The 15,301-nt window shown below is 45.6% G+C and overlaps 1 protein-coding gene across 1 annotated transcript in view; it reads left to right on the plus strand.

Annotated features, from left to right (window-relative positions):
• The window catches only part of arid2 (AT-rich interactive domain 2), a 20,159-nt gene extending 6,077 nt beyond the window's left edge, over positions 1 to 14,082 (plus strand). Inside the window, exons 2-18 of the mRNA XM_010796763.1 lie at positions 1,856 to 2,074; positions 2,298 to 2,365; positions 2,640 to 2,709; positions 2,851 to 3,101; positions 4,119 to 4,215; positions 4,305 to 4,514; positions 4,870 to 5,034; positions 6,047 to 6,125; positions 6,242 to 6,376; positions 6,591 to 6,808; positions 7,681 to 9,845; positions 10,896 to 11,026; positions 11,107 to 11,245; positions 11,386 to 11,471; positions 11,636 to 11,759; positions 11,891 to 11,982; positions 12,497 to 14,082. Of these exons, the coding sequence (XP_010795065.1) occupies positions 1,856 to 2,074; positions 2,298 to 2,365; positions 2,640 to 2,709; positions 2,851 to 3,101; positions 4,119 to 4,215; positions 4,305 to 4,514; positions 4,870 to 5,034; positions 6,047 to 6,125; positions 6,242 to 6,376; positions 6,591 to 6,808; positions 7,681 to 9,845; positions 10,896 to 11,026; positions 11,107 to 11,245; positions 11,386 to 11,471; positions 11,636 to 11,759; positions 11,891 to 11,982; positions 12,497 to 12,608 (4,361 nt within the window). The 3' untranslated portion in view covers positions 12,609 to 14,082. The remainder of the gene's footprint in view (positions 1 to 1,855; positions 2,075 to 2,297; positions 2,366 to 2,639; positions 2,710 to 2,850; positions 3,102 to 4,118; positions 4,216 to 4,304; positions 4,515 to 4,869; positions 5,035 to 6,046; positions 6,126 to 6,241; positions 6,377 to 6,590; positions 6,809 to 7,680; positions 9,846 to 10,895; positions 11,027 to 11,106; positions 11,246 to 11,385; positions 11,472 to 11,635; positions 11,760 to 11,890; positions 11,983 to 12,496) is intronic.
• Positions 14,083 to 15,301: the final 1,219 nt, after the last annotated feature.

The following is a 15,301-nucleotide window of genomic DNA, read 5'->3' on the forward strand; positions in this document are numbered from 1 at the left end:
TAGGAAACTGCACTGTGCGCAATTTGTATTCATCACAAGCTGATCACAATCCCCAGCCCAGTTATTACTGTTGCTTCTGGTTGCTGTGGTATGCTGAGAGGGGATTTGCGTTGATACTTACCTGTTATTTCCTCTTTAGTTTGCTCAACCATGGTCTCCATCACTTCAGTCATGCATTCTTCTTAACTTCCGCTTAATCCCCGACGTGGAATTCGCTTACCTCCTGGCCTAGTTCAATGAAATTTGTTACTTCTTCTTTTGGCTGGCAGTGTAGTTTTAACCACCCGTCTTATTTGACTTTTCTAGGAGCTTAAAACAGTTTTTTGGGGGAAGACCCCCACAAGAAAAACATATATACTTACACATGTAACGGGTCATCATCTTTAACAGTTTTGTATGCTCATTCACCGTGAGCAGAGCATCAGTTGACATGCTCTATTGAAGCACCGGCTGAAAGCGAGCGATTACCATGTGTTCAGCCAAACGCCATCACAATACTATTAAGATGCACAGCTTTAGATGCGTTTGAATTCATGCCTGAGTTACAGGGGCCACACTGAACAGTCTCTCTCTGTCATTGTAGAGAGACCGCACAATACCTCATTCCTTCAGTACTTGGGTCCAAATGCTTCTCGTTTGCGCCGTACGTTCAAATGAAACCGGTCGCCAATCATAATATCCACACGCTGCGCCAGGTTCCGGGGAGGGGTTACAAGGCGTGCGTCTTGTGCCGCATTACTGCACTCCGGACATTTGAGACTCTCGATCATAATGTTCGCGATGAGCCACAAACTTTCTTTCAAAAGCAAGCTGCGCACTGGGTGGGGCAGGCGGGGTGGGCAATGCGCTATTTTGAGGGTAGGCAAGTTGCCCCCCATGCCACCCCAGTCAGGGATAACTAGGCTATCTAGCTACAGTAGCAGAATGCAACTAGATGAAGACTGTTAACTCTCGCCTGACTTATCTTTTTTTTAACACGCGCACACATTTTCTCCACGCCGCATTCCGGCGAAGGACCCGCCCAGCCTGTGCCACTGATCGCAGACTGTTGGTGGGGGGAAAAACGCTGACGGGATGCTGAATGTGATTGGACCAATGCGTTGACAGACACACACAGACAGTGGAACAGTCGGACATGCAGAGCGCTGTTTGTAGTGGACATAGCGGAACATTTTGACTCGTTGCGTTGTGGCGATGTCTCGCAGATAACACATATGAAAAGTATAATTTGCTCAGAGTCCAGAGACAGTTGTGGTTCGGTCCGGATACGGACCGGAGTCCGGACTTTGAGGATGCCTGTTCTACAGTATTGTTGTTTTATAGTTATTTGTTAATGTATACAGCCCAATTTGTGTTCTTTGAAATTGAAAAGGTTATTGCATTGTGATTGTTACTTTTTGTTGCAGTTGTATGTAAGTGTAATTTGGCTTGGCTTCCTATTTATGGACATGCTTTTATTTTGAAGGAGGTGTTCTCTTGAATCAGTGTTATGTATTATTCTTACTGCCCTTTTCTGTAATATTGACAATGGCTTTATGTTGCTCATATACATATATATAAATAAATCAAAAATGGAAAATGAGTGAACAGTACAACATTCTCAATGCCTTGTAATCTAGCAAATACTTTGCCTTGTTTAGAACAGAATTACATAATACAAAATGGATCGTGCAAGTTGGAATATACATTAAAGCAGTGGTTCTCAACTGAGAACCACTGCTTTTTCGATGTTGAAATGTGTCCACAACTGTTTGTCGGTGTTGAGACTCGTAGTAAAGGACGCGTTTCTCACCCCATAGCTCTTATTTCGGAATAGGTTAAGTAACGCCGGAATTTGTTTCCTCTTTTCCTCCAGACTATCTCCGCCAAAGCTATGGACTGTCTTTGGATCTGGTTCCGCCGTGCGACTACAACAAACTGGTGCTGTCTCTCCTCTCGGGCCTACCCAACGAAGTGGACTTCGCTGTTAACGTTTGCACGCTGCTTTCCAACGAGAGCAAGCACTCCATGCAGCTGGACAAAGAACCCAAACTGGTGACGCTGCTGCTGGCCCACGCCGGCGTCTTCGACGACTGTACGTTCACAACCTCACACGGACGCTTTACTGCCATCTTTGTTGAGAGAAACCTACATTTGTTTACATTTTAACCCAATAGATGATCATTAGTTAGATTATTTCTCCTTTTTGTGCCCCTTACCCCCTCCTAGATATATTTGATCACAGGAGAATTGTAGAAGGATGATACTGAACTCTGTTGCTGTACTCTAACCTTACATCTTAATCTGTGACTTTGTAGCACTAGGCAGCTTCTCTGGGGTATTCGGGACGGACTGGAAGGAAAAGACCTCCCGGGACTTTGTCAGGGTAAAGTAGAAAAACAGATGTATTATTTTGATCCCTTCTGCATGTTGTGTTTTAATTTGGAAGTGATATATAGATATTACATAGTGGGTAATTTAGGATTCAACAAAGAAGAATATGTGAAATAAAGAAGCCAGTGTCTCTGGTTCTGCTGCAATGAGTTTGATTACTTTTCACTGGAGCCGGACATTAGTTCGAGTCCGTTATAGTCTGATTGACTACCGGTAATTATTATTATTGTTAAAATGCACTGCTAACAGCTGCTGTTCTCCTGCAGTTCTGGAAGGATGTGGTGGAGGACGATGAAGTCAGGGAGCTGATCTGGGACAAGAACAGTCGGGCACACGGTAAACACGCTTTTGCAAAATTTTCTTTTAGCCCTACCACATATTGTTACCTGGGATTTTGATATTGCACTAATCCGTATTGCACCTGTTCTTTTTTTGATAAATGGATAATAAAGCATTGTTTACTGTTCCTCTCCCCAGAAGGTACGTCGTGTGAAGGGCGCTGGCAGAGCCTCTTCCACCCGCCGCGGAACTCGGGCATCAGCGACATGGAGGCGCAGCGGGTGCTGCAGATCGCCGTTATCCTGCGGAACCTCTCATTCGATGAGGCCAATGTCAAGCTGCTGGCGGCCAACCGAACGTGCCTGCGCTTCCTCTTGCTCTGCGCCCACTGTAACCTCATCTCACTCCGACAGCTCGGACTGGACACGCTGGGCAACGTGGCTGCCGAGGTTGGTGGGCTCTTGATTGATTATCATTTCATATACTTGAGCATTTTGCGAAATATTACGAGTATGACTTCAAAAAGAGACACTTTTTTTCTAACACTAGACACTTGAGGTGTTGATGCTGATGCTGATTCTACAGACTCTCCTCTTTAATCATAAATTAATTTCATAAGTTTCATCTGAAATAATAAGAAACCTTGTAATCTGTGTGTTGCACTACTCAGGAGTCCGAAAAGATCTATTTGACCCCTCCCCTGTACCACAGTGGTCCAATCATAGCATGGCAACAGTAACTTGACACTTTTCCCACATGGTGTAGCATTAACCTTTAGCAAAAGTGATGCTAGCTGTTTGAAGAGTTTAAAGGAGCTTCTAAGGCTTCCACAAAAATAAGATGTTCTGACATATATCGGTTACATTTATCAATTAAATTATTCTTTTAGCGATAAGCAAAATCCACTTTAGTATGTTTTCTCTGACATTAGGCCGCTTTCTTCCAGACTGTGTTTTGTCTTCAAAGCAGTCTAATTTTTCAAGATTCACATATTTATTTGACCAAGGGGAACCTTCTCCTTTCGAACGGGCATCAAACTCTTGAACCTATAAAAAAGCCAAGGCTTAGTATGTTAGTGATTTAGTGTCTGAATACGTCCCAATGCGCTTGCTTCAATTTTAAATACCACATGTATTTGTATGAGATGCAGTAGACGAGCTGAAACTGTACACTGCATATTGTCACTGATGGTATCCGTTGAGCCTTTGATGTAAGCACATATTTCAGATATGATACTGCAAAGGCTTCTTTTAAATAATTATATTATTGTTTACATACTGCGACCAAGAACACCAAATCAATAGTCATAATGGGATTATTGTGGTTTGGCTATTTGCCAGCAAGTCACGCCTTTTGTTTGGTTCAGTGTAGTTATTTTTATGTCAAAAATATTTGTGTTGTACTTATTGCCAGCTGACTTGGTGCACGGTGGGTTTGATTAATAAATGCGGTGTGATTTATTACAGCTCCAGCTGGATCCCGTGGACTTTCGGACGACTCATCTGATCTTTCACACCGTCACCAAATGTTTGATGTCCAGGGACCGGTTTCTCAAGATGAGAGGTGAGTGTTGTGGCCGGCTATGACTTATTACCGTCAGTATGCTGCGTGAAGCACCTGAAGATACATTTCTCTGTGCATGTCTCTTCCAGCCATGGAAATCCTGGGCAACCTCAGCAAGGCCGAGGACAACAGCGTGCTTATCTGTGAGTACGTGGACCAGGACTCGTACAGGGAGGTAATAATGCTCCTCACCCTGCCTGACCTCATGCTTCTCATGGCCTCTTTGGAGGTGCTGTACCTGCTGGCCCAGCTCGGAGAGATTCCCTGCAGCAAGATCGCCTCCGTCGACCATAGCATAGGTAGGAATCCTCTCCTGTCCATGTTTTTGGTTTGCTTGTAAACAAAATATGCTAGCCGCTCACACAAAAAGACTTTGGCGAACCACAGTTTTCGGCCTAAGAGTCAGAAGTCACACTATTGTTTTCATTCTACTTAATAACTGAACCCAGGGCTTGAAATCGAGTGTAACACAGGCTTCTTGTGTTTTTGCCTGCCAAGTTTCAGCCCCCTCGTCTTTCCATTCAAGAATAACTGGCTCAAATGACGGTTTCTTATCTTAAGGAATCAGGCTTACCCTCTTTCCGCAGTAACATTGTGATCTGAAATGGGACTGCTCGTTCACTGCTGACCTTTGTGCCTCCTCTTCTTCCTCAGACTTGTTAGTGCGGCTAGTGTCGGTCGACCTTCATACGTTCGGACCCGACGCTCTCACGGCGGTGCGGTTGATCGAGCATCAGGCCAACGCGGAGCAGGCGACCGAGGTCCGACCCCAGCTGGTGGAGCAGGTCCCCGCAGCCGTGCAGGGAGCAGCAGCGCCTGGTGAGGGTCTCAAGTTTTCTGAGCGTTGCTAGCTTATTAAACCACCAAAGGTCAATTTTAGCATTTTTAAGGAAATTTCATATGCTGACTTTTAGCTTTGGGTGTAGGGAAATGAAATATTATGGTCCCCTGGAAATCTGTAATAAACTCTATCTTCACTAAAGTTATATATTTTAAGGCTATGCAAAACTTGACCTTTTTAAAATTGAGTTTTTTCCAAATCAAATATGTAACGTAAAAGATCTGCTGCTTTTTATTCTGATTCTGGCCAGACGCTAAGATGTTTGGCATTTGAATTATCAAGAAAGTCATTTAAATTATACAAATGACCACCAGGTGACACACAACAACAGATAGGGGGGGTTCTGTGGTCATGTGGTAAGGTAACAGACAAACTCAACTTTTCTGAACAAACACACTATAGAGCTGCTTCACCACATTTAACTCGGCAGGAAATCAAATCAAGTTTTTTGGGGGAGTCAAATTTAAAATGCGATGAATAGACAAAAAAATACTGAGATTGACTGCAACTGATTTGTGGAAGAACGAGACTAAAAGCCATTTCACCAAAAGCTTCTGTTATAATTATAAAAAACCTGACAGCAGCTAGGCATAAATAAGGGCAGCCAGTCAAGCAGTCTTCTATATTCTAACCTTTTCATAAAACTGATGAAATAACTTGAAATGAAAGTTTTGAACACGGTTATTGACGATTTATCTAAGAGCCGATTTAATTGAATATTTTTTAGTTTTAAATCTCTCCACCAATATCATGGTGTGTTGAGACGTGTGCAGATGTAACAGCAGCTTTCCAACCTTCTCACATCACCATATTTGTGTGAATTACCAGACATAGACCCCCCTCCCCCCACCCTTGGAAGTGTAATTCCTTTGCTGTCAGTGAGACGCACAGTGCTGCCATCTAGTGGACAGCCTGGGGACTGCTACAAACGGGCAGTTGCTTGAAAGCATGAACCTATTTTAAATGTATTCTTTCTTTTGATCTTTTCAGGAACAAGGGTCCCAGTTCAATCTGCCCAACCACCACCCGGTATTGTTGAACTAGATGGGGAAAAGTTTATACTGCAGTGGTAAGAATAATTCACCTCTAAATGAAGGAAAACATTTCAAATGAAGTCTGGTCCTTGTAGCTATGGTCGTCTGTCTGTTGGTTGCATAGTAACCCCTCTGTCTGCTTCTCCAACAGGCTGAACGCACACTTTGAGACAAACTCCGATGGCGCCGTGTCACGATCAGAAATGTACTCGGAGTACTTGTCCACATGCAGTAAAATGGGACGAAGCAACATCCTCAACTCCACAGGCTTCCTCAAATGTCTGCGGTTAGTACCCAGTCTTTCTCTTTAATGATGTCTGGGATTCTGAGAAACTTAAGACAGTTGCAGAAGTACTGTTGAAGTGTTTGTAGTTGAAGCTAATTTCAAATACCAATACAGTGAAAATGTTTAAACCTGAAGTGTGGTTGTAGTGTTATTGATCTACGACAAAGTTGCCAGCAAATGTTAAGTTCCCCTTTGTGTCCTCCTCCCTCTACAGCACTGTGTTTCCCAACCACACGATGCGGCGGCAAGAGGAGTCCAAGTCCAACGGTCAGGTCCACATCCTGCTGGTGGGGCTGAGGCGCAGGGCCATCCCCCTGCCCATCCAGCTGTACTACCAGCAGCAGCAGCAGCAGCAGCAGAGTCCGGCAGCAGCTGCAACCCCCCCAGCAGCCCGACACATGGCTCCTGGAGACCCTCAGGTCACGCCAACAGGTACAACTGCCACCACGATTCATGTTCCTTCATTCACTGTTTCTCTGGGAGAGACAATGGGGAGGCTCACACTGTAAAAGCCTGTGCTGGTCAGAAAGAAATGTGTAAAAGATGTTTGGAAGTATTTTTTCAGCCTGGACCCTGTTTTCCCATGGTGTTATGTCGAAGTGAGTAATGGGCACAACAGTTTTTGAAATCAGTCCAGTATGGAGTGAGAGCGCTGGCAGCTGGGGAGAGTTGTGCTGCTGTTTTTTAGAATTTCTTGTAGTATAAAAAGCATTGCATATTGTTTTCTAATAGATGGTGTCTGTTAATATGCGTTTGTTTTTGCATCTAAATGGTCTGCAAAGGTTAAAGTTCCAAAAAACTGTTTCTCTCCCACAGAGCCCAGTCTGCTTTAACAGAGGGGGGAAAGAGGTGCTACAGGCAGTATGAGAAACATAAAGCACCTTTTGAACATTAAAGCATGGAAACTCATCTCACTTGAAGCACAAAATACAAATATGAGACCTGAAATGAGCATATTATGTCATCTTTAAGCTGATTTCCACAGTGTGGATGAGGCTCAAGCCTCTCTTGAGAAATGTTTCCCCTTCCCATTATGGTGGCAAAAACAATAATTGTATCGGACACACATTGAAGGATTACATCGCAGCTGCCATTAGCAGCAGGCTCTTTAAATACTGGACCAATTTCAAGACATTGTAATTTGGACACAAACATGTGATTATAAGGTCCAGGTGGAGTTACCAACTATAGAACATTAAACACATTTACAGAAGATTAAAGAGAGTCTTTGTAAACTGAAAACGAGTTATATTAACCTAATTAGGATCTTGGCTCTGACCCGTTCTGTGTTAATGTGTCACCAGGCTTACCTCTCGGGCCTCCCGGTCTTGGACCCCAGTTTGTGAGGGTCCTCAACCCCAGCATCAGCACCGCTGCTGCTGCTGCACAGGAAGCTCCTCATGCTAACCACCCGACTGTTTCCCGCCACCCCGCGTCTCCGCCGGTACCCATCAATCCTCTGGCAGCAGCCCAACAGGTCCGGCCTGGTCCAGTGGTCCAGATTCCAACGTCGACACCAGGCACACAGAACCACAGCCCGCAGAACCCTGGGGCTCCCCCCACGGCTCAGCTACACTCACCCATGCTGCCCACAGGGACCCCTGTCACGCTCTTTCAGCAAGTACCGCAGGGCCACATCCTCACCGCCAGGGTGCAAGGGGTGTGCCCCCCGCAGGTGGAGGCACCCTCTTCTTCCATCCAGTTGGGACACGGTCAGGCGCCTAATTCCCAGGGGTCACGAGGCACATTTCAAAATATCGCCCCCAAACCATCACCAGGGGCGGCTGGACCAGCAGCCAGTCCCAGCCAGCAGCAGCAGAGTGTCGTCTTAGTCAACCCCCAGCAGAGCCAAGCATTCAACCCCGCCATACACCAGATAGTTCTCACAAACCCCTCCGCTGTTCCCGGCGCCCAGACTATCCAGATAGCAGGGCAGACTGGAGTTTCAAGCCCCTGCCCGCCCCCCACTACAAATCAAACTGTCAGCCAGTCGCTGTCAATGAAGCGGCAGCAGCAGCTCCAAATGATCCCCCAACCTCCTCCCCCTCAGCCTACCTCCACTGAGTCTAGCTTGATCAAACAGCTACTGCTTCCAAAGCGAGGGCCCTCCACCCCGGGAGGAAAGCTCATCCTACCCGCTCCCCAGGTACCCCTTCCCAACAGCACGTTAGCCCCCAGTCCACAGGTCATGTACCAGCCGAGCTACAGTAGCCAGAATCCCTCTCCTCAGCAGCTCAATGTCCAGCTGGTTCCTGGTCAGCTTCCCGCTGCAGGAGCCCCCGCCCCTCAGACGGTCCAGCTGTTGCCAGGCCAGCTCCTCTCCACCAGCAGCTCAGGGGCCGCGACCGTCATCCAGGGTCCCCCGGCAGCGGGACAAGTTACATTCACCGTGGTCCCCAACACTGGCTTCCCCTCCTCCTCCGCTGCTGCTGTCAGTCAGGGTGCCGTGGCTCCTGGTGTTCCCCCTCCTCCATCCTCTACTGCCTCAGTGCCCCCCCACGCCCCAGCAGCTCAGCCACCACCACTGCCAGCTCCCCTCAGAGGAGACAAGATCATTTGTCAAAAGGAGGAGGAGGCCAAGGACGCCACGGGGCTGCACATCCATGAGAGAAAGATAGAGGTGATGGAGAACTCCTCGTTGGGAGAAGGCAAAACCAGTAACGGCGACGTGGCGGGAGGCGCCAAGCTGCTAAATGGTAGGAAGTGCATGGAGTCTAATCTACCTCCATACCACTCAGGGAACAGCCAGGAGGCGCTCAATGGCCCGACAACGGAGGCACAACCTGCTAATGGTAAGCAGGCTCTCTCCCCCAGCACCAACCCTCTGGAGGGAAACCCCGACCCCAAAAAGACCCTCGTCAACGGGGTGTGTGACTTTGATCGGGTAGACGGTGGTGGTAACTTAAGCAAAAACATTCCAAATCACATTGCTTCCAAACAGTACTTTGGGAACGGGCAGGTGGGCCCCACTGAGAAGAGTCACGGGTCAGACCCCCGTCCTCCTAGTCCTCCGCCCCCCCAGCAGGACACTGCCAAAGCCCAGCAGGCCGAGCGCCTCGCTAACGGACCCCAGGCAGTAGGCAACAGACCCCCCTCGGAATTAACCAACGGACCTATGGGGCCAGGCCATAACGTGCCTGTGCTTAGGCAGCAACTGCTCCCCAGCTCCCCCCTCCCCCCCACCGTCACTGTTACCTCCCAGGGTCCCGCAAACGGCATGCCCTCAGAGGCTCGGGGTCTCAAGAGGCCGGCGGAGAGCGAGGACCGCAGTGCAGCGGCGGCGTCCTCGGGGATCCCCAACAAGGTGGGGGTGCGGATCATCACCATCAGTGACCCCAACAACGCCGGCAGCAGCTCCACCATGGTGGCGGTGCCAGCAGGAACAGACCCAAGCACAGTAGCCAAAGTAGCAATAGAGAACGCCGCTCAGCAGAGGAACTGCTCGCCCACGCTGACGGCCGGCCTCACGGTGAGTCTCACAGATTCCACACTCCTAATGTCACCGAAAGTGTCAGACGAATGAGTGAGCATGACAAACCAATGTATGCTCGTCTAGTTTACCAACTGCTTTTTGTGTGAAGAGATGCATTTACACTCAGCAGAACATCTTATATGTTGCTTTCACAGTCTAGCAGACAGGCTGGAGACTGTAAAACATGTGCTTTTGTTTTGTAAAGGAACGTTTAATGAAAATCACTTTTTTCCCGTCCTTTTATACATTTGTGTATCTGCGGTGTCTGCCATCGAACAAACTGTGAAATTACTATGGCAACCTAGTCAGTTATTTACGAAAACATGGTAATCAACAACGGATTCAGATTTGGCGTCCCTTACTCAGTCATATGCAGGCTCATACATCAATATAGTTTCAGACAGTTGGTTAGAATACAGTTTTATTCAGATCATTGGCTATTATAAAATCCCCAACAGGTTTCTGAAGACCCTTTTTATTACAATACATAATCAGTATTAGTTTGCTATGCATTACTGATCAACTGAAAATCCTGGAGATAAGCTAAGTGTTATAGGGGTTTTTCATGCGTTTTTAACATTCATTACAAAATATAATCAATAATAACTGTGATCCGAAATGCAAAATATCCTACTCGACACCCACCAACACACTTTCCTCACATGACTATTGTGTGGAGTCTGTGGCGCAGTGCGTTAGTATGCTGATCTTCGGATCAGGAGGTCACAGGTTCGATCCCCACTGCAGTCAGCATGCCTGTTGTGTCCCCCGACAAGTAACATGTAATGGAGGTTAAGAAGGTGATGTCAGTTAAGACCATTTGACTTTCACCGATACCCACCTCCTAGAGCAAATCAGCTGAGAGAACAACTTCTGCCCAGAGTCTGGTCTCGGTTACATCTCAGCCAACACATCATGAATTGTCAAAGTTCTATTTTTATGTCATGGGTTTATAATATATCAAATATCTCTGTGACGGGGGCGGAGTCAGTCACTCCTGTGATCCGCTCCGTCACAATCTCATACATTTATTTCCTATTTTCTCAGCCTGCAGTAACGCCGCCTGTATCGCAGCCAGGAGGAAACCACAGCCCAGCACAGCAGAGCCCCGCAGCCCCCCCGGAGCATCCCAGGAAAGCTGGGCACAACTTCAAGTGTCTGTGGCAGTCCTGTAAACGGTGCGCGTCTCAGACATCCAATCAGATTTCCCCTTGTCTAAATTGAGCTTTTTGCTGATAACTTCTGCTTTCTTCTCCAGGTGGTTTGAAACGCCATCTCAGGTGTTTTACCACGCAGCGACGCAGCATGGTGGGAAAGGCGTATATGGAGGCCATTGTCAGTGGGAAGGGTGTGAACCCTTTCCCCGGCAGAGACTGTCCCTGATCACACATCTACAGGTAACACTCCATCCGCCTTCCCCGGATTGTAGCTGCGGATGTTTGCTCAGCGTTTTTGCTATTGCACTCTTTATTGTACCATTACCATGTCATAAAATCCTAAAACAAGATGTTTATTTTCCTGCTCTTTCTTTTTCCAGGATAAGCATTGTTCTCGAGAGGCTTTACTGGCTGGACTCAAACTAGAGGAGCAGCAGGCACAAAGTCCCAATCAGACTACTTCCCAGTGCGTACACATTTCATTATTAATCTCCACACAACATTGATGCCTAGCAAAACACTGTATTCTTGTTTTGGTCATTTTCATAAGCATGGGGACTGGTTTTTCTCAGAAATGCTGCATTACAATTTCGATGTTTGACTGTTGTCTGCGCTTGATGCATTGTGAAGGACTCCGCCAGCGGCAGGCAGTACTCCAACACCGCGACCACCGAAGGCCATCGTGAATCATCCAAGCGCAGCTCTCATGGCTCTTCGTAGAGGCTCTCGAAACCTGGTCTTCAGGGACTTCACTGTGAGTAAAACAAGCTGACCTATTCTTCAAAGTCACTCTTGTATGAAAGCTCCTAGTTGGCCATGGTGGACGTTATTACCTTTCCTGATCATCCTAATTCTTGAATATTTTCTGTTTGTTTCCTCTCCTAGGATGAGAAAGAGGGACCAGTGACCAAACACATCCGACTAACTGCTGCCTTAACGTTAAAGAACATCGCCAAGCACTCTGACGGCGGTCGCATGTAAGTGGAGCGTGGAGTGAGACTGCTGTTTGTCCCTTTCGTACAGTTGTCTAAAGCAAATCTATATCCTGGTTTGATGAAGATTCAGATATGGCAGTTTTAGTGCTTTCAAAGACATTTCTTGTAAAAATGACTTTTGGAACCACCAAAAGTACACTTTATTTTCCATGTTTAGAAACCTTTTAAGTTCTGTAAGCCACAGGACATGACTGCTTCCAATTCATAAGAATAAGTCGCCTAGCAACTAGGGAAGCGGAAAGCAATAGCATTCAAGTGATGTCTGGAGAGGAGAGTGTCTGGAGCCATTTCAAAAAAAAAAAAGAAAAGGAGAAGGCGCACATTGCACCTTTTTTCAATGTTCCACAAATTGTGTCAGAGGTGATTGATCCATGTGTTAGTGCTGTTCTGGATTGCATTGTATTGATAAGGTTTTTTGATCACTTCGTGTAGTTTTTTTTTTTGTGGAATGTAGCAAAACAATCTTAACTTTGTGTTTCCTCTCCTTGTCTCTCAGGTTGGTAAAGAGGCATGAGACGCACCTCTCCGTGCTCGCGCTAAGTAACATGGAGGTTTCCACCACGCTCGCCAAATGCCTTTACGAACTGACGCGCGCTCTCCAGGCTTAACGCCAAAAGGACAAGCTCAACAACCCCCCCACAAACTCTCTTCCTCCGGAGCCCAGAGGAGGAAACCACCAGTGAGCCGTAGCGGGTCAGCAGGGGGAGCGGAGGGCAGGAACCCGGAACAACAACAACCCTCTTGCCAACCCCCTCTCATCCCTAACCTCCTTCCTGCCCCATCCACACACACTCACAAATATAAACTGCCACGGGGTCTTCCACCAGCTGCCCACCAGGGGGGGCTCTTTAAGACTGCTTCCCTGAGGGACTCTACCGACGAAACCCTAAAATACGAGCACATTTTCCTTACGTTTTTTTGTTAATTTTATTTTCCTCTTGGTCTCGTGAACTGATGTGTGCGTTGGAATGAGTGGCGGTCGACTGAAGAGGACGGATTGGAGCGAAGGGGGCGGGGCTAATGTAGGACTCTCACCGATTGGTTGGAGGAGGACTAAGCTGGAAACCGGCGCAGATTTAGGAAAAAAAAATCTTTAGGAACTTGGTAGCTTGGTTTTCTTACTTGAGTCAATATATTTTCACTTATTTATTATTGAAATGAATACCATTACAATTAATGAAAAAGAATCTTGTAAATATGTTGTGAATATATATAAAGAAGATCCTCTTTGATGCCGATGCAGCCACTGGAGAACTTGCTCTGTGGAGTAATAGAAGCATTACTTTGGTAGAATTGAATAAAGTAGTATGTTTTTTTGTTTGTTTTGCTTTTTTTATGATCCCTGGTCACTTGTATCTAATGTGATTCTATACTCAGCAGTGGATGAATGTACTTAAAAACCTGTAAATAATTCTGCAAAGGTACTGATGCTGTAAAGCTTAGGGAGGGGATAAAAACAGTTTTTTGTGGAACTGTGACATTTTTTGTATAATAATACCTTGTAGAACTCATTTTGCTGGCTGAAAGAGTATGGAATAATATATCTCATGTCATTTTGTAGAAGAAAAAAAAATATTGAAGGTATTCTCTTCCCTTCCTCTTCCCTCACAAGCCCCCTCCTCAACACGCACACACACACGTAACATTTATCCACTGTAAGCATTTTGTCATTGTACGGGCACAGTGCGCGTACTGAAATTGTTTTGTATTTGTAAATTGGTTTAAATACATGGAGTTTTTATACAGGTTTTCTCCTGTGTTCTTTGCTTTACGTGCAGGTATGATATTTTCTTCACTACTTTTTTCTATCTTAATATAGTGTGGAGTTTTATTGTACTATTTTTTCATTCTTAATACCATGCCACATTCCGGCTCACGTCCTCAGACTGTCCTCTCTACCGTGTGTTGTGTAACATTTCTGACTGCCTGTCGTATTAGCATCTGACCGGGGCGACCCCACCATCCTCATTTCTGCGGTGTCGGTAGGATGTGTGACTATACATAGACCTAACAGTCTGTTAGAGATTGGCTTTATTTACTTTGGTGACTGTTTATAGTTTTTAAATAAAACACTGAACATTTTGCTCTGGTTTTATGCTTGTTTTTGTGTCTCTTGCAATTTGTCCCACTTTCTCTAACCAGGGGAAATGTCTCTTAATCCATTTTATGAGGAGAGAAAGGATTGCAGCCTTTTTTTTAGAAGATTTCATGGAAAAATGTTCTGTTGCTGCTGAATGATGGAAGGTCAACAAGATTTCAGGTTGGTAATGAGTTTATCATGCAGTTTTTCATTGTGGAGTTCGCTATCTGTGGGGAATGGTTTCAGACTGTACACAGTAATAGTTATGTGCGTAGAGAGGGACCGTTGAAGAAGGGGGTAGAAAAGCTTGAGAATGTAGAATATAAACTTGAAGTAAACCCTGATAGTAGTGATGGGATTAAGGTATTCGTTTCACTGTAAGAGATACATAGTGCAATACGGAGAGGGTAATACTGCCCCTTGGAGGGATGACTTGGAATATAAAATATTTAAGCATATGAAAGATGCATTGGAGGAGATCTTGGCTATTAGGGAGGCGTGTGGCGCAATGGATAGAGCCTTGGTGTTGGCATCAGGGGGTCACAGGTTCAAACCCCACTGCAGTCATGTCATTGTGTCCCTGGGCAAGACACTTGACCCCAAATTGCTCCTGTGGGGATTGTCCACACAGTATTGAGTATGTAAGTCGCTTTGGATAAAGGCGTCTAACAAGTAACATGTAATGAAACGTTATATAAATAATTCGAAAAGATTAATGTATGATGCAGGCATTCGGGCACTACGTTGAATTGGAGGATAGTGAACATCAATAACATTAGTTATGGCCCCTTTTTGTTCTAAAGTTCCATTAAGTGACACCAGCACCTAAAGCCAAAGCGCTAAATGGAATTTGGCCATAGTGTATTTATAATTTTGTACACAAGGGCTTTTCTTATGTGACATATCTATGTTGTCCCCCATGAAAAAGACCTTTTGATGCATTTATTTCCTTCACCAATGTATATGTTTTTCTTTGGGTTAAAAGAAAGAGCTAAACAAACCTTATGGTGTATTTGGAATGCCATGTGATAAAATGGAACAATTTAATAACAAATAAAAGGCAAAACGTTAATTTAACTACTTGGATCATTATGCAAAAACACATGTAGTTGAACCTCTAAAAAGGTACAGCAAAATATAGTGTTTTAATTGAAATAACGTTCACTACTCCATTATGTCCATGTAGTAGGCAGCTGTTCCACCTGTTGCTGCCAGTCTATG

This window comes from Notothenia coriiceps, unplaced genomic scaffold (genome assembly GCF_000735185.1).
Source record: "Notothenia coriiceps isolate Sejong01 unplaced genomic scaffold, NC01 NC01_scaffold00037250, whole genome shotgun sequence".
Lineage (NCBI taxonomy): Eukaryota > Metazoa > Chordata > Actinopteri > Perciformes > Nototheniidae > Notothenia > Notothenia coriiceps.